Source organism: Anolis sagrei, chromosome 13 (assembly GCF_037176765.1).
Source record: "Anolis sagrei isolate rAnoSag1 chromosome 13, rAnoSag1.mat, whole genome shotgun sequence".
Lineage (NCBI taxonomy): Eukaryota > Metazoa > Chordata > Lepidosauria > Squamata > Dactyloidae > Anolis > Anolis sagrei.
In genome coordinates, this window is record NC_090033.1 from 3,606,640 (window position 1) to 3,625,923 (window position 19,284).

A 19,284-nucleotide genomic window follows, 5' to 3' on the forward strand; every position below is an offset into this window, starting at 1 on the left:
GAGAGAATGCTTCCGGAATATGGGAATATAAATGCTGCAAATAAATAAATAAATAAATAAATAAACAAGTAAATAAATAAATAAATGTGGGCGAAAGGTCAGGAGAGAATGCTTCCGGAACATGGCCAGACAGCCCGGAAAACTCGCAACGAACCAGTGACTCCCTTTGACGGCAACATCTAATCCTTCTGAATCGGAAGGGAGCACTGTAAAGAGATTCGAGGGCTGCGCCACTGAAAAACGTGTATTTTTCACCGTGTCTTTTATTGCCGGAGCCTCTTGGCCAAACCGCAAATTTTTACCGTTTCTCCCCAAACCCGGAAAAAAGTCAGCTCGAGAAGGTCTCCACGTTCCAAGTTGGTGGCAGCTTCGAGGGAGCCTCTCGGAAGGGGAAAGCCGGGTCACCCGGTTCCTAACGTTCCCCAAAGTCCCGTGTGGCTCTCCCGGCGAACCAGCCAGCTGTCAATCACCTTCCTCGTCGGAGAACTCCAGCTCTTCCACCACGTCCTCTGGTCCTTGAGCCAGTTGCCGCAGTTCGGCCGCGGACAGCTGCTTCCCGGCTCCCTTGGGCTTGGCCCCGCCATCGCCTTCCCCTGAAGAAGGAAGAGCGCAAAGAGGGGTCAACTTGCCTTGGCAAGGAGAGGAGGCTCATTGCTAATTAATCACAAACACTAATTAATTTATCAGGGGATGCTGCATTTCTCAAACAGTCTATGGGGTGGATGACAACACTCAGAATACCTTCCATGGAGTAGCAGGGAGGGGAGAGCAGGCGTGCTCGGCGCATGGCAGATGGAGAATCCTCCCACCAGAAGCCCTCCTCTGCTGTGATTGGCCAGCCTCTCAGTCAAGAGGAGGGCTGTTTCTGAGACTCCAAGCAGGGAGGGGAGAGCAGGCGTGCTCGGCGCATGACAGATGGAGAATCCTCCCACCCAAAGCCCTCCTCCGCTGTGATTGGCCGGACTCTCAGCCAAGGGGAGGGCTGTTTCTGAGACTCTAAGAAGGGAGGGGAGAGCAGGCATGCTCAGCGCATGACAGGTGGAGAATCCTCCCACCAAAAGCCCTCCTCCGCTGTGATTGGCCAGCCTCTCAGTCAAGAGGAGGGCTGTTTCTGAGACTCCAAGCAGGGAGGGGAGAGCAGGCGTGCTCAGCGCATGACAGATGGAGAATCCTACCAGCCAAAGCCCTCCTCTGCTGTGATTAGTCGGCCTTTCAGTCAAGAGGAGGGCTGTTTCTGAGACTCTAAGAAGGGAGGGGAGAGCAGGCATGCTCAGCGCATGACAGGTGGAGAATCCTCCCACCAAAAGCCCTCCTCCGCTGTGATTAGTCGGCCTTTCAGTCAAGAGGAGGGCTGTTTCTGAGACTCTAAGAAGGGAGGGGAGAGCAGGCATGCTCAGCGCATGACAGGTGGAGAATCCTCCCACCAAAAGCCCTCCTCCGCTGTGATTGGCCAGCCTCTCAGTCAAGAGGAGGGCTGTTTCTGAGACTCCAAGCAGGGAGGGGAGAGCAGGCATGCTCAGCACATGTCAGTGTGGGCGAGGGACAGCCTTCCTCTCAGTCAAGAGGAAGGCTGTTTCTGAGACTCTAAGCGGGGAGGGGAGAGCAGGCGTGCTCAGCACATGGAAGATGGAGAATCCTCCCACCAAAAGCCCTCCTCCGCTGTGATTGGCCGGACTCTCAGTCAAGAGGAGGGCTGTTTCTGAGACTCTAAGCAGGGAGGGGAGAGCAGGCATGCTCAGCACATGTCAGTGTGGGCGAGGGACAGCCTTCCTCTCAGTCAAGAGGAAGGCTGTTTCTGAGACTCCAAGCAGGGAGGGGAGAGCAGGCATGCTTGGCAAATGACAGATGAAGAATCCTCCCACCAAAAGCCTCCTCTGCAATGAATCGCCGGCCTCTCAGTCAAGAGGAGGGCTGTTTCTGAGGCTCTAAGCAGAGAGGGGAGAGCAGGCGTGCTAGGTGCATGACAGATGGAGAATCCTCCCACCAAAAGCCCTCCTCTGCTGTGACTAGCCGGCCTTTCAGTCAAGAGGAGGGCTGTTTCTGAGACTCTAAGCAGGGAGGGGAGAGCAGGCATGCTCAGCGCATGACAGATGGAGAATCCTCCCACCAAAAGCCCACCTCCGTTGTGATGGGCCGGCCTCTCAGTGAAGAGGAGGGCTGTTTCTGAGATTCCAAGTGGGGAAGAGAGAGCAGGCGTGCTCGGCGCATGGCAGATGGAGAATCCTCCCACCAAAAGCCCTCCTCTGCTGTGATTGGCCAACCTTTCAATCAAGAGGAGGGCTGTTTCTGAGATTCTAAGCAAGGAGGGGAGAGCAGGCGTGCTCAGCATATGGCAGATGAAGAATACTCCCACCAAAGCCCCCCTCTGCTGTGATTGGCCAGCCTCTCAGTCAAGAGGAGGGCTGTTTCTGAGACTCCAAGCAGGGAGGGGAGAGCAGGCGTGCTCGGCGCATGGCAGATGGAGAATCCTCCCACCCAAAAGCCCCCCTCTGCTGTGATTGGCCGGCCTTTCAGTCAAGAGGAGGGCTGTTTCTGAGACTCCAAGCAGGGAGGGGAGAGCAGGCATGCTCAGCGCATGACAGGTGGAGAATCCTCCCACCAAAAGCCCTCCTCTGCTGTGATTGGCCAGCCTTTCAGTCAAGAGGAGGGCTGTTTCTGAGGCTCCAAGCAGGGAGGGGAGAGCAGGCGTGCTCAGAGCATAAGAGATGGAGAATCCTCCCACCAAAAGCCCACCTCCGTTGTGATGGGCCGGCATCTCAGTCAAGAGGAGGGCTGTTTCTGAGACTCCAAGCCAGGAGGGGAGAGCAGGCATGCTCAGCGCATGGCCGATAGAGAATCCTCCCACCAAAAGCCCTCCTCTGCTGTGATTGGCCAACCTTTCAATCAAGAGGAGGGCTGTTTCTGAGACTCTAAGTAGGGAGGGGAGAGCAGGCATGCTCAGCGCATGACAGATGGAGAATCCTCCCACCAAAAGCTCTCCTCTGCTGTGTGTGAATGGCCAGCCTCTCAGTCAAGGGGAGGACTGTTTCTGAGACTCTAAGCAGGGAGGGGAGAGCAGGCGTGCTCAGCGCATGACAGGTGGAGAATCCTCCCACCAAAGGTCTCCCTCTGCTGTGATTGGACAGCTTCTCAGTCAAGGGGAGGGCTGTTTCTGAGACTCCAAGCCGGGAGGGGAGAGCAGGTGTGCTCAGCACATGTCAGTGTGGGCGAGGGACAGCCTTCCTCTCAGTCAAGAGGAAGGCTGTTTCTGAGACTCCAAGCAGGGAGGGGAGAGCAGGCGTGCTCAGCGCATGGCAGATGGAGAATCCTCCCACCAAAAGCCCTCCTCTGCTGTGATTGGCCAGCTTCTCAGTCCAGAGTAGGGCTGTTTCTGAGACTCCAAGCAGGGAGGGGAGAGCAGGCGTGCGTGGCGCATGACAGATGGAGAATCCACCCACCAAAAGCCCTCCTCTGCTGTGATTAGGCGGACTCTCAGTCAAGGGGAGGGCTGTTTCTGAGACTCCAAGCAGGGAGGGGAGAGCAGGCGTGCTCAGCGCATGGCAGATGGAGAATCCTCACACCATAAGCCCCCCTCTGCTGTGATTGGCCAGCTTCTCAGTCAAGGGGAGGGCTGTTTCTGAGACTCTAAGCAGGGAGGGGAGAGCAGGCATGCTCAGCGCATGACAGGTGGAGAATCCCCCCACCCAAAGCCCTCCTCTGCTGTGATTAGTCGGCCTTTCAGTCAAGAGGAGGGCTGTTCTGAGACTCTAAGCAGGGAGGGGAGAGCAGGCGTGCTCGGCGCATGGCAGATAGAGAATCCTCCCACCAAAAGCCCTCCTCCGCTGTGATTCGCCGGCCTCTCAGCTAATGGGAGGGCTTTTTCTGAGACTTCAAGAGAGGAGGGGAGAGCAGGTGTGCTAGGTGCATGGCAGCGTGGTGCACATGTGTGGGCAAGGGAGAGCACGTGAGGCTGGAAGGAGGCTCGCACTAGTGAGCCCCTTCCAAGGCATGGGGATTTTGTGTGGGAAGTTTTGCCCAGATCTATCATTGTTTGAGTCCACAGTACTCTCTGGATGTAGGTGAACTACAACTCCAAACTCAAGGTCAACGCCTACCATTCAGTTCTAATCAAGGTGGTCAACTGCAACATTCACACTTGCCTCAAACAGACACAAGTTCCACAGATATAAAAACCCCAATTGCCTGGTTTGCAAGAGACTTTCAGGACTCCTGAGGATGCCTGGCATAGATTTGGGTGAAACGTCAGGAGTGAATGCTTCTGGAACATGGCCAGACAGTGTTGTAAACTCTCAGCAATCCATTGAGACAGTCAGAGCCTTTGGCTACTGAGGTAAGGAGCAGTGACTCAGTTTCCCAGTTGCTTTAGGAAGGGGCAGGCACTCTGCCATTTCGGATGGGGAGAAGGAGGGAGGGAGCCATGCGCGGCACACGGAGTGATTCACGGTGGCAGATGGCGGAGGGTTGGCACAGGAACCCCTCGCCTGCTGCCCAGAATAGATGAGCAGCGGAGACGGGAGCTGCGAGCGCTTGGCGGTGTTTCCTTGCCAGGCTCGGAGCCACTTCTCAGCAACTGCCAACCTGGCAAGGTAGCGAGAGGTGAAATTGCTCCCCGCACCACTTCTCTCCAAACCTTGGTGTGCATTCGCATTCACAGAATCATAGAAGAATCATGTTCTTCCTGATGTCCATGAAATGTCTGTGTGTGTTCGGTGTGCGGGAACGGGGACCCGATATTAGCCAGGAAAGGCTAGGGTTAAGGTTGGGAGAGACCTCATGGGCCATCCCAAGAAGCAGGAAAATTGTATTCAAAGCTCCCCTGACAGATGGCCATCCAGCCTCTGTTTCAAAGCCTCCACCACACTCCGGGGCAGAGAGTTCCACTGCTGAACAGCTCAACCACAAAGCTGTGATCCCATTCAATGATAAGCATACCCTTCTTACCATCGGAATCACTCCAGTTCTCTTCCTCGTCCTCTTCATCATCATCCTGCACTTCATATTCTCCTTCGTCATCATCGTCGTCTTCCTCCTCCTCTTCGCTGCTGCCGCCGTCACCTGTTGCCCTATCTAGGCTGCCCTTCTTGGTCTTTGATTTGCCTGCAAAAAAAGGACAGAAAAGAGAATCCTTACGATCAGGAAAAGAGGAGGAATTAACTCGAACAGCGAACAGGGACTTCCAAATCCAGCAGGACTGGAGCTTTCAAGAGAGAACTTTCCAAGACATCACATACTAGGCATACTGTGAACAACTGCACAGTTGGGGGCTACACTGGTGCATACTGGGCCCATAACCCAAGTCATACCAGTGTTAGTAATTCAACAATATTTTCTGACTTGCAGAGTACTGAAGTTGAGCTTTGCACTGGGTGTTAGAGTGCTCTTGTTACTTGCCAATACTGGGCTACACTGGTGCATACTGGGCCCATAACCCAATGCCATACCAGTGTCAGTAATTCAACAATATTTTTGCGGATTTTCACTTTTCACGGGTGGTCCTGGAACATAACACCCCTGATAAATGAGGGAACACGGTGTATGTGTATGTATGTGAAATCCCTACTTTGTGGCTTTTCACTTTTTGAGGGTGGTCCTGGAACATAACACCCCTGGTAAGTGACGGAACACTGTGTGTGTGTTTATCTATATAAAATCCCTACTTTGTGGATTTTCACTTTTCGAGGGTGGTCCTGGAACGTAACACCCCTGATAGGTGAGGGAACACTTTGTCTGTGTGTGTGTGTGTGTGTGTATAATCCCTATTTCTTGGATTTTCACTTTTCGCGGGTGGTCCTGGAACGGAACACCCCTGATAAGTGAGGGAACACTGTGTGTGTATCTATATAAAATCCCTACTTCGCGGATTTTCACTTTTCGAGGGTGGTCCTGGAACGTAACACCCCTGAGAAGTGAGGGAACACTGTGTGTGTATCTATATAAAATCCCTACTTCGTGGATTTTCACTTCTCACTGGTGGTCCTGGAACGTAACACCCCTGATAGGTGAGGGAACACTTTGTGTGTGTGTGTGTGTGTGTGTGTGTATATATATATATAATCCCTATTTCTTGGATTTTCACTTTTCGCGGGTGGTTCTGGAACGTAACACCCCTGATAAGTGAGGGAACACTGGGTGTGTATCTATATAAAATCCCTACTTTGCGGATTTTCACTTTTCGAAGGTGGTCCTGGAACGTAACACCCCTGATAAGTGAGGGAACACTGTGTGTATGTGTGTGAGTGTGTGTGTGTGTGTATCATCTATGTAAAATCCCTACTTTGTGGATTTTCACTTTTTGTGGGTGGTCCTGGAACATAACACCCCTGATAAGTGAGGGAACACTGTGTGTGTGTGTGTGTGTGTGTGTATAATCTCTACTTCACGGATTTTCACTTTTCGTGGGTGGTCCTGGAATGTAACACCCCTTATAAATGAGGGAACACTGTGTGTGCGTGTGTGTGTTTATCTATGTAAAATCCCTACTTTGTGAATTTTCACTTTTCGAAGGTGGTCCTGGAACGTAACACCCCTGATAAGTGAGGGAACACTGTGTGTGTATCTATATAAAATCCCTACTTCGCGGATTTTCACTTTTCGCGGGTGGTCCTGGAACGTAACACCCCTGATAAGTCAGGGAACACTGTGTGTGTGTGTGTGTAATCCCTATTTCTTGGATTTTCACTTTTTGCGGGTGGTCCTGGAATGTAACACCCCTGATAAGTGAGGGAACACTGTGTGTGTGTATCTATATAAAATCCCTACTTTGTGGATTTTCACTTTTCGCGGATAGTCCTGGAAGATAACACCCCTGATAAGTGAGGGAACACACTCTGTGTGTGTGTGTGTGTATCATCTATATAAAATCCCTACTTTGCGGATTTTCACTTTTTGTGGGTGGTCCTGGAACGTAACACCTGCGATAAGTGAGGGAACACTGTGCATATTTATTGGAGACTGTTCAATCCCACTCCCCAAATGCACTCTGGCCCCAATACCGATCCATCCAAAACGCTCCTCTTCCAGCGGTGCCCCTTTGGCCCCACCTTCTCCCCCTCCAAAGGAAAGATGGATGGCGAGCGCGGCTTCCTGCGGCAGATAATGTTGACAAGCCCCCGAGCAGCCCTATCTCGAGGAGCACAGGAGAGCAAGGGAAACAAAAAGACCATCGCTTTCCCCATTCATCACCGGCGGACGGCGGGAAAAGGATGAGCGCTCCAGCCGTGGCCGGCTGCTCCCACCTGACTGCGCTCAGTGGCAAAGCCAAAGCCGTGATTGATTCCCGGTCCCTTTGTGGCCGGTCAACAAGGAGCGATAGGTGGGGACAGGAGCATCCACGGGAGCCCTTGTTCAGCTTGGCAATCACTTTTCTAGATAAATACCCCAGCAGGATCTGAAATGCTATTGTATATCCTCCACACCATACTCTTTTTCATCATGACACATTGTTATTATTGCATTTCCTTGGTTTGAAGATACACTTTTCCCCCATCGAAGCATCCTTTAAAAAAGATACGTTTCAGAATCATAGCTTTTGGAATAAACATGTAAAAATAAACCTTTTTTCCAATTGGTGGTACAGAAATTAGAAAGCATGGGCAATCCATGGTTCTAAAGTACTTGCAAAACCAGGGGACGCTGGAGCTCTGCTTCTAAAGTGTTTCTAACGTTGGTGCTTTGCTTCTAAAGTGTTGCTAAAGTTCTGGTGGTGAAAATTTCAGAACTCTAACAAAACTTTCAAAATTTTGTTATAAATGTCAGTTCCTAATTGCCAATAATTGCGTACCTGGATTTCAGTAAGGCCTTCGACAAGGTCCCCCATGTCCTTCTGGCAAGGAAACTTGTCCAATGTGGGCTAGGCAAAACTACGGTGAGGTGGATCTGTAATTGGTTAAGTGGACGAACACAGAGAGTGCTCACTAATGCTTCCTCTTCATCTTGGAAAGAAGGGACAAGTGGAGTGCCGCAGGGTTCCGTCCTGGGCCCGGTCCTGTTCAACATCTTTATTAATGACTTAGATGAAGGGCTAGAAGGCAGGATCATCAAGTTTGCAGACGACACCAAATTGGGAGGGAGAGCCAATAGTCCAGAGGACAGGAGCAGAATTCAAAGGGATCTTGACAGATTAGAGAGATGGGCCAAAACTAACAAAATGAAGTTCAACAGCGACAAATGCAAGATACTCCACTTTGGCAGAAAAAACGAAATGCAAAGATACAGAATGGGTGACGCCTGGCTCGAGAGCAGTACGTGTGAAAAAGATCTTGGAGTCCTCGTGGACAACAAGTTAAACATGAGCCAACAATGTGACGTGGCGGCAAAAAAAGCCAATGGGATTTTGGCCTGCATCAAGAGGAGCCTAGTGTCTAGATCTAAGGAAGTAATGCTACCCCTCTATTCTGCTTTGGTTAGACCACACCTGGAATATTGTGTCCAATTCTGGGCGCCACAATTCAAGAGAGATATTGACAAGCTGGAATGTGTCCAGAGGAGGGCGACTAAAATGATCAAGGGTCTGGAGAACAAGCCCTATGAGGAGCGGCTTAGGGAACTGGGCATGTTTAGCCTGAAGAAGAGAAGGCTGAGAGGAGATATGATAGCCATGTATAAATATGTGAGAGGAAGCCACAGGGAGGAGGAGGGAGCAAGCTTGTTTTCTGCTTCCTTGGAGACTAGGACGCGGAACAATGGCTTCAAACTACAAGAGAGGAGATTCCATCTGAACATGAGGAAGAACTTCCTGACTGTGAGAGCCGTTCAGCAGTGGAACTCTCTGCCCCGGAGTGTGGTGGAGGCTCCTTCTTTGGAAGCTTTTAAGCAGAGGCTGGATGGCCATCTGTCAGGGGTGGTTTGAATGCAATATTCCTGCTTTGGCAGAATGGGGTTGGACTGGATGGCCCAGGAGGTCTCTTCCAACTCTTTGATTCTATGATTCTAATAATAAAATAACAATGAAATTTTGAAAGTATCACATGCCCTTGTATGCCCTTCTCAAGCACGGTTGGCAGGGGACGAGAGATAGGGCCTTCTCGGTGGTGGCCCCTCGGCTGTGGAACGCCCTTCCCACAGACATTAGGCTAGCACCATCTCTAATGGTATTCCGTAAAAAAGTTAAGACCTGGTTGTTTGAGCAGGCGTTCGAATAATTAGTGCAATAATTGGAAATGAACATAGGAATGGAAAACGGTTGACGAGTCTGGATTATGTTTTTGTGGATGAGACGATAGTGATTAGTTATTGTAGTAAGTGTTTATTAATTGTGTGTTGCGCGGGATTGTTAACTGTTTTATATCTGGCACTGAATTTCTGCTTTTCTTGTTGGTTGTAAACCGCTGTGAGTTGCCTTCGGGCTGAGAACAGCGGTATGTAAGTAAAGTAAATAAATAAATAATAAATAAATAATTCTGTTGAGAAGTTAAGAAGATGCAGGCATTACTTTTTCTGCTGAGGCTTCTTACCAAAATGAGACTGTAGAGGAGAGTCTACTGAACAAGCCAGTACCTGCCGCATACCAGTACTGCCATCTGTTGAGGAGTTACGAAGGTGGAGGCATTACTTTTTCTGCTAAGTCTTCCTGCCAAAATGAAACTGTAGAGGAGAGTCTACTGAACAAGCCAGTACCTGCCACATACCAGTACTGCCATCTGTTGAGGAGTTACGAAGGTGGAGGCATTACTTTTTCTGCTAAGTCTTCCTGCCAAAATGGAACTGTAGAGGAGAGTCTACTGAACAAGCCAGTACCTGCCGTATACCAGTACTGCCATCTGTTGAGGAGTTACGAAGGTGGAGGCATTACTTTTTCTGCTAAGTCTTCCTGCCAAAATGGAACTGTAGAGGAGAGTCTACTGAACAAGCCAGTACCTGCCACATACCAGTACTGCCATCTGTTGAGGAGTTACGAAGGTGGAGGCATTACTTTTTCTGCTAAGTCTTCCTGCCAAAATGAAACTGTAGAGGAGAGTCTACTGAACAAGCCAGTACCTGCCACATACCAGTACTGCCATCTGTTGAGGAGTTACGAAGGTGGAGGCATTACTTTTTCTGCTAAGGCTTCTGGCCAAAATGGAACTGTAGAGGAGAGTGTACTGAACAAGCGAGTACGTACCGCATACCAGTACATATCAATACCAGTACATACCAGTACTGCCATCTGTTGAGGAGTTGCGAAGGTGGAGGCATTACTTTTTCTGCTAAGGTTCCTTCCAAAATGTAACTGTAGAGGAGAGTCCACTGAACAAGCCAGTACCTGCCACATACCAGTACTGCCATCTGTTGAGGAGTTACGAAGGTGGAGGCATTACTTTTCACTTTAACAACACAACCGTTCAATGCTAAGACTTCCTGGCAAAATGGAACTGTAGAGGAGAGTCTACTGAACAAGCCAGTACCTGCCGCAGACCAGTCCTGCCATCTGTTGAGGAGTTACGAAGGTGGAGGCATCACTTTTCACTTTAACAACACAACCGTTCAACGGTAAGACTTCCTGGCAAAATGGAACTGTAGAGGAGAGTCTACTGAACAAGCCAGTACCTGCCGCAGACCAGTCCTGTCATCTGTTGAGGAGTTACGAAGGTGGAGGCATTACTTTTCACTTTAACAACACAACCGTTCAACGCTAAGACTTCCTGGCAAAATGGAACTGTAGAGGAGAGTCTACTGAACAAGCCAGTACCTGCCACAGACCAGTCCTGTCATCTGTTGAGGAGTTACGAAGGTGGAGGCATTACTTTTCACTTTAACAACACAACCGTTCAACGCTAAGACTTCCTGGCAAAATGGAACTGTAGAGGAGAGTCTACTGAACAAGCCAGTACCTGCCGCAGACCAGTCCTGTCATCTGTTGAGGAGTTACGAAGGTGGAGGCATTACTTTTCACTTTAACAACACAACCGTTCAACGCTAAGACTTCCTGGCAAAATGGAACTGTAGAGGAGAGTCTACTGAACAAGCCAGTACCTGCCACAGACCAGTCCTGCCATCTGTTGAGGAGTTACGAAGGTGGAGGCATTACTTTTCACTTTAACAATACAACCGTTCAACGCTAAGACTTCTTGGCAAAATGGAACTGTAGAGGAGAGTCTACTGAACAAGCCAGTACCTGCCGCAGACCAGTCCTGCCATCTGTTGAGGAGTTATGAAGGTGGAGGCATTACTTTTCACTTTACCAACACAACTGCTCAATGCTGGTTGTTGAATGTTTTCTTGCCTGCTTCTCTCCTGTCTGCCTGGATCACCCGCAAAGAGGGGCCACTCGGTCAAGGCCACCCAGAGAGCATCACACGGCGGTGGCGGAGGAATGTGAACCTTGGCCTGCCAAATCCAACACCCGCTGCCCCTCCATCGCTCCCCGCTTCTTGGTGAGAGAGGGGAATAACACATCAGGAGCTCAGGGGGAGGAAATTGCCACCCACCGTGGTATTATCCACCTCTTTTCCCAACTAGGCAGCCCAAAGCACCCTAAATCCTGGGGTCGAAGAGGGGAAGCAACCCCAGCCCCCTCTCGTTCGCTTTCCCCACCGGAATCGCTGCTGGCGAGAGAGAGAGCGCCGGAGATATCAGCCTGACTTTTAATACAATTTGGTCGGGAAGCAAGCGCTCTAAAGGCCGCATTAATCACTTTAACGATGAAGCTATTACTGGAGGTGCAGCGGAGGGGAGGGGAGCGGCGGAGGGATGGGAAATGCTCCAGCCTTCCTCCCCTCCACCTTTCCCCATTCCCTCCCGTTGCTCCAGCCCACTGTTTCTCAACCTTCCTAATGCCGTGACCCCTTAATACAGTTCCTCAATTCCCAAATGTCAAGGTCTATTTTACCCAAACTCCACCAGTGTTCACATTTTGGCATATTGAGTATTCGTGCCAAGTTTGGTGCAGATCCATCATTGTCTGAGTCTGGATGGAGGTGAACTACAACTCCCAAACTCAAGGTCAGTGTCCACCAAACCCTTCCAGTATTGTCTGTTGGTCGTGGGAGTTCTGTATGCCAAGTTTGGTTCAATTCAATCATTGGTGGAGTTCAGAATGCTCTTTGATTGATATTGAGTATTCGTGCCAAGTTTGGTGCAGATCCATCATTGTTTGAGTCTGGATGGAGGTGAACTACAACTCCCAAACTCAAGACCAGTGTCCACCAAACCTGTCCAGTATTTTCTATTGGTTGTGGGAGTTTTATGTGCCAAGTTTGGTTCAATTCTATCATTGGTGGAGTTCAGAATGCTCTTTGATTGATATTGAGTATTCGTGCCAAGTTTGGTGCACATCCATCATTGTTTGAGTCTGGATGGAGGTGAACTACGACTCCCAAACTCAAGATCAGTGTCCACCAAACCCTTCCAGTATTTTCTACTGGTCGTGGGAGTTCTGTATGCCAAGTCTGGTTCAATTCTATCATTGGTGGAGTTCAGAATGCTCTTTGATTGATATTGAGTATTCGTGCCAAGTTTGGTGCAGATCCATCATTGTTTGAGTCTGGATGGAGGTGAACTACAACTCCCAAACTCAAGGTCAGCGTCCACCAAACCCTTCCAGTATTCTCTGTTGGTCATGGGAGTTCTGTATGCCAAGTTTGGTTCAATTCTATCATTGGTGGAGTTCAGAACGCTCTTTGATTGATATTGAGTATTCGTGCCAAGTTTGGTGCACATCCATCATTGTTCGAGTCTGGATGGAGGTGAACTACGACTCCCAAACTCAAGGTCAGTGTCCACCAAACCCTTCCAGTATTGTCTGTTGGTCGTGGGATTTCTGTATGCCAAGTTTGGTTCAATTCCATCATTGGTGGAGTTCAGAATGCTCTTTGATTGTAGGTGATCTATAAATCCCAGCACCTACAACTCCCAAATGTCAAGGTCTAATTTCCCCAAACTCCACCAGTGTTCACATTTGGTCAATACTGAGTATTTCTACTAAGTTTGGTGTAGATCCATCATTGTTTGAGTCCACAGTGCTCTCTGCATATAGGTGAACTACAACTTCCAAACTCAAGGTCAGTGTCCACCAAACCCTTCCAGTTCTGTATGCCAAGTTTGGTTCAATTCCATCATTGGTGGAGTTCAGAATGCTCCTTGTAGGTGGACTATAAATCCCAGGAGCTGCGTATGACTTCTGTAGACAGTCCACGTTTCCTAGGCATATAGCAGGGTTGGGAGGAGAATAGCTTTATAAACAAGCACCTTGGTATCCCTATGGATGTCCTGGTCCTCAAACACTCTCTGCTTCATTCGGAAAAATGCTGCACTCGCAGAGCTCAAGCGGTGTTTGCATTTCATAGAATCATAGAATCATAGACTCAAAGAGTTGGAAGAGACCTCCTGGGGCATCCAGTCCAACCCCATTCTGCCAAGAAGCAGGAATATGGCATTCAAATCACCCTTGACAGATGGCCATCCAGCCTCTGTTTCAAAGCTTCCAAAGAAGAAGCCTCCACCACACTCCGGGGCAGAGAGTTCCACTGCTGAACGGCTCTCACAGTCAGGAAGTTCTTCCTCATGTTCAGATGGAATCTCCTCTCTTGTAGTTTGAAGCCATTGTTCCATTGTGTCCTAGTCTCCAAGGAAGCAGAAAACAAGCTTGCTCCCTCCTCCTCCCTGTGGCTTCCTCTCACCTATTTATACATGGCTCTCATCATATCACCTCTCATCCTTCTCTTCTTCAGGCTAAACATGCCCAGCTCCTTAAGCCGCTCCTCATAGGGCTTGTTCTCCAGACCCTTGATCATTTTAGTCGCCCTCCTCTGGACACATTCCAGCTTGTCAATATCTCTCTTCAATTGTGGTGCCCAGAATTGGACACAATATTCCAGGTGTGGTGTAACCAAAGCAGAATAGAGCATGGGGAGCATGACTTCCCTAGATCTAGACATTGTGCTCCTCTTGATGCAGGCCAAAATCCCACTGGCTTTTTTTGCTGCCACATCACATTGTTGGCTCATGTTTAACTTGTTGTCCACAAGGACTCCAAGATCTTTTTCACACGTCCTGCTCTCGAGCCAGGCATTGTCCCCCATTCTGTATCTTCGCATTTCATTTTTCCTGCCAAAGTGGAGTATCTTGCATTTGTCCCTGTTGAACTTCATTTTGTTAGTTTTGGCCCTTCATCTCTCCAATCTGTCAAGATCGTTTTGAATCCTGCTCCTGTCCTCTGGAGTCTTGGCTATCCCTCCCAATTTGGCGTCGTCTGCAAACTTGATGATCCTGCCTTCTAACCCTTCGTCTAAGTCATTAATGAAGATCCTGAACTGGACTGGGCCCAGGACGGAACCCTGCAGCACTCCACTCATCACTGCGGTGTCAATGTTGCCTTTTGTGGAGAGGTGGCTGCCAAGGTTGCGGAAGTGGTCAACATTTTCTTTCGGACACTCAGGACTCTTGCATTTGTCCCTGTTGAACTTCATTTTGTTAGTTTTGGCCCTTCATCTCTCCAATCTGTCAAGATCGTTTTGAATCCTGCTCCTGTCCTCTGGAGTCTTGGCTCTCCCTCCCAATTTGGTGTCGTCTGCAAACTTGATGATCATGCCTTCTAACCCTTCGTCTAAGTCATTAATGTAGATCCTGAACTGGACTGGGCCCAGGATGGAACCCTGCAGCACTCCACTCATCACTGCGGTGTCAATGTTGCCTTTTGTGGAGAGGTGGCTGCCAAGGTTACGGAAGTGGTCAACATTTTCTTTCGGACACTCAGGACAGCTATGGGGCATTCCTCCAGCCACGCATCCATCTTTAATGAAGCGCCAATTAAAACAGCAGGAGGGTCAATCCGCTGGCCCTGACCTCCTGCCGGGTCTTTCGCCGGGGAAAGGGAGCAAGGAAGTGGGAGACCTGGGGAGTCTGGCATAATGTGATGTGGCCGCAAAAAAAGCCAATGGGATTTTGGCCTGCATCAAGAGGAGCCTAGTGTCTAGATCTAAGGAAGTCATGCTACCCCTCTATTCTGCCTTGGTTAGACCACACCTGGAATATTGTGTCCAGTTCTGGGCACCACAATTCAAGAGAGATATTGACCCTAAGCTGGAATGTGTCCAGAGGAGGGCGACTCAAATGATCAAGGGTCTGGAGAACAAGCCCTATGAGGAGCGGCTTAAGGAGCTGGGCATGTTTAGCCTGAAAAAGAGAAGGCTGAGATATGATAGCCATGTATAAATATGTGAGAGGAAGCCACAGGGAGGAGGGAGCAGAACAAGGGTCTGAAGAACAAGCCCTATGAGGAGCGGCTTAAGGAGCTGGGCATGTTTAGCCTGAAGAAGAGAAGGCTGAGAGGAGATATGATAGCCATGTATAAATATGTGAGAGGAAGCCACAGGGAGGAAGGAGCAGAACAAGGGTCTGAAGAACAAGCCCTATGAGGAGCGGCTTAAGGAGCTGGGCATGTTTAGCCTGAAGAAGAGAAGGCTGAGAGGAGATATGACAGCCATGTATAAATATGTGAGAGGAAGCCACAGGGAGGAGGGAGCAGAACAAGGGTCTGAAGAACAAGCCCTATGAGGAGCGGCTTAGGGAACTGGGCATGTTTAGCCTGAAGAAGAGAAGGCTGAGAGGAGATATGATAACCATGTATAAATATGTGAGAGGAAGTCACAGGGAGGAGGGAGCAGAACAAGGGTCTGAAGAACAAGCCCTATGAGGAGCGGCTTAAGGAGCTGGGCATGTTTAGCCTGAAGAAGAGAAGGCTGAGAGGAGATATGATAGCCATGTATAAATATGTGAGAGGAAGCCACAGGGAGGAGGGGGCAGATCAGGGGTCTGGAGAACAAGCCCTATGAGGAGCGGCTTAAGGAGCTGGGCATGTTTAGCCTGAAGAAGAGAAGGCTGAGAGGAGATATGATAGCCATGTATAAATATGTGAGAGGAAGCCACAGGGAGAAGGGGGCAGATCAGGGGTCTGGAGAACAAGCCCTATGAGGAGCGGCTTAGGGAACTGGGCATGTTTAGCCTGAAGAAGAGAAGGCTGAGAGGAGATATGATAGCCATGTATAAATATGTGAGAGGAAGCCACAGGGAGGAGGAGGGAGCAAGCTTGTTTTCTGCTTCCTTGGAGACTAGGATGCAATGGAACAATGGCTTCAAACTACAAGAGAGGAGATTCCACCTGAACATGAGGAAGAACTTCCTGACTGTGAGAGCCGTTCAGCAGTGGAACTCTCTGCCCTGGAGTGTGGTGGAGGCTCCTTCTTTGGAAGCTTTTAAACAGAGGCTGGATGGCCATCTGTCAGGGGTGATTTGAATGCAGTATTCCTGCTTCTTGGCAGAATGGGGTTGGACTGGATGGCCCAGGAGGTCTCTTCCAACTCTTTGATTCTATGATTCTATGACTGTGAGAGCCGTTCAGCAGTGGAACTCTCTGCCCCGGAGTGTGGTGGAGGCTCCTTCTTTGGAAGCTTTGAAACAGAGGCTGGATGGCCATCTGTCAGGGGTGATTTGAATGCAGTATTCCTGCTTCTTGGCAGAATGGGGTTGGACTGGATGATGGCTCAGGAGGTCTCTTCCAACTCTTTGATTCTAGGATTCTATATGGGGCCAGTGTTGTGGCTGCCCAGTTTGGTGGCATTCAGGGGTGTGTGTTGGATCCGTCCTGGACCCGGTACCCATCACTCCCCTGCCTCCAATTTGTGGAATAGATTGGTGACGCGAAGAGAAGCAGGAGGAAGGAGAGAAAAGGTCGAGGGCAGGGGAGCCACATCGAATTTCCGGGAACGGCATCGGGCAGGCGGTGGAGCGCAGGATGTCCTCCCGCGCCTGCCAGATTTGATCAATGGCCTGTCTGCCGCCGCGGTGGGGAGAGGCGGCAACGGAGGCATTCCTCTCATTTACCGGCTGACGGAGCTCCAGGAGGGGCGGCTTCTGCTGCGGGCGGTTATTAATGGCTTGGGGAGAGGTGGTGGATTGCCTTGTCAGGAGGCAATTAAAGCCGGCGAAGAAGGAGAAGAAGAAGAAGAGCGGCTCCTTCCTTCGCCGGCTGAGGAGGAGGCGGAGGAGGCGGAGGCGTCTCTCCAGGCTGGGCCCGTAATGAGCGATCTGTCCGCATTAGGCGACGGCGCACCTCTAATGAACTTTAGCGGGTTTCTTCATTTATCCGGCGCGTAATCATATTACGCCAATTTAATGTGGGGTTTCTGCACCGCCGTGCGCGCGGAGTGGGCCGAGCTTGAAAAGATACCCCCGCTCCTCTCCCTCGCATCCTTTATGGGGGCCACTAATGAGAGCACATCGCGTGATTAGCAAGCCTCTAATGAGCAGGAAGTGGGGGGGGGGGGGATGCAGGGAGTTGGAGTGGGCAGAGACACCGTCCTCTCATCCGCTTAGCCTCAAACTACGGATACGGCCCTCCAAGGTCGTTTACCCGGCCCTCGCTTAGGGTCAACCTAAGTCCGAAACAACTTGAAAGCACACAACAACTACAACTACAACGCTATCTCATCAGAAAGAAGCTTTGTGGGGAAGGTGTGGAGGGGGCGAGGGTGCAGGAAGTGGGGGTGATGCAGGGAGTTGGAGTGGGTAGAGACACCATCCTCTCATCCGCTTATCCTCAAACTATGGATACGGCCCTCCAAGGTCATTTACCCGGCCCTCGCTTAGGGTCAACCTAAGTCCGAAACAACTTGAAAGCACACAACAACTACAACTACAACGCTATCTCATCAGAAAGAAGCTTTGTGGGGAAGGTGTGGAGGGGGCGAGGGTGCAGGAAGTGGGGGTGATGCAGGGAGTTGGAGTGGGTAGAGACACCGTCCTCTCATCCGCTTATCCTCAAACTACGGATACGGCCCTCCAAGGTCATTTACCCGGCCCTCGCTTAGGGTTAACCACAGTCTGAAATGACTTGAAAGCACACAACAACTACAACTACAACGCTATCTCATCAGAAAGAAGCTTTGTGGAGAAGGTGTGGAGGGGGCGAGGGTGCAGGAAGTGGGGGTGATGCAGGGAGTTGGAGTGGGCAGAGACACTGTCCTCTCGTCCGCTTAGCCTCAAACTACGGATACGGCCCTCCAAGGTCATTTACCCGGCCCTCGCTTAGGGTCAACCAAAGTCTGAAACGACTTGAAAGCACACAACAACTACAACAACAACACTATCTCATCAGAAAGAAGCTTTGTGGAGAAGGTGTGGAGGGGGCGAGGGTGCAGGAAGTGGGGGTGATGCAGGGAGTTGGAGTGGGCAGAGACACCGTCCTCTCGTCCGCTTAGCCTCAAACTACGGATACGGCCCTCCAAGGTCATTTACCCGGCCCTCGCTTAGGGTCAACCAAAGTCTGAAACGACTTGAAAGCACACAACAACTACAACTACAACGCTATCTCATCAGAAAGAAGCTTTGTGGGGAAGGTGTGGAGGGGGCGAGGGTGCAGGAAGTGGGGGTGATGCAGGGAGTTGGAGTGGGCAGAGACACCGTCCTCTCGTCCGCTTAGCCTCAAACTACGGATACGGCCCTCCAAGGTCATTTACCCGGCCCTCGCTTAGGGTCAACCAAAGTCTGAAACGACTTGAAAGCACACAACAACTACAACTACAACGCTATCTCATCAGAAAGAAGCTTTGTGGAGAAGGTGTGGAGGGGGCGAGGGTGCAGGAAGTGGGGGTGATGCAGGGAGTTGGAGTGGGCAGAGACACTGTCCTCTCGTCCGCTTAGCCTCAAACTACGGATACGGCCCTCCAAGGTCATTTACCCGGCCCTCGCTTAGGGTCAACCAAAGTCTGAAACGACTTGAAAGCACACAACAACTACAACAACAACACTATCTCATCAGAAAGAAGCTTTGTGGAGAAGGTGTGGAGGGGGCGAGGGTGCAGGAAGTGGGGGTGATGCAGGGAGTTGGAGTGGGCAGAGACACCGTCCTCTCGTCCGCTTAGCCTCAAACTACGGATACGGCCCTCCAAGGTCATTTACCCGGCCCTCGCTTAGGGTCAACCAAAGTCTGAAACGACTTGAAAGCACACAACAACTACAACAACAACACTATCTCATCAGAAAGAAGCTTTGTGGAGAAGGTGTGGAGGGGGCGAGGGTGCAGGAAGTGGGGGTGATGCAGGGAGTTGGAGTGGGCAGAGACACCGTCCTCTCGTCCGCTTAGCCTCAAACTACGGATACGGCCCTCCAAGGTCATTTACCCGGCCCTCGCTTAGGGTCAACCAAAGTCTGAAACGACTTGAAAGCACACAACAACTACAACTACAACGCTATCTCATCAGAAAGAAGCTTTGTGGGGAAGGTGTGGAGGGGGCGAGGGTGCAGGAAGTGGGGGTGATGCAGGGAGTTGGAGTGGGTAGAGACACCATCCTCTCATCCGCTTATCCTCAA

General features: G+C 50.5%; 1 protein-coding gene across 1 annotated transcript in view; it reads right to left on the reverse strand.

Annotated features, from left to right (window-relative positions):
* Positions 1 to 245: 245 nt before the first annotated feature.
* NOC2L (NOC2 like nucleolar associated transcriptional repressor) overlaps positions 246 to 19,284 on the reverse strand; it is an 88,998-nt gene continuing 69,959 nt past the window's right edge. Inside the window, exons 18-19 of the mRNA XM_067472993.1 lie at positions 4,942 to 5,097; positions 246 to 593 (exon numbers count right to left, since the gene is read on the reverse strand). Of these exons, the coding sequence (XP_067329094.1) occupies positions 463 to 593; positions 4,942 to 5,097 (287 nt within the window). The 3' untranslated portion in view covers positions 246 to 462. The remainder of the gene's footprint in view (positions 594 to 4,941; positions 5,098 to 19,284) is intronic.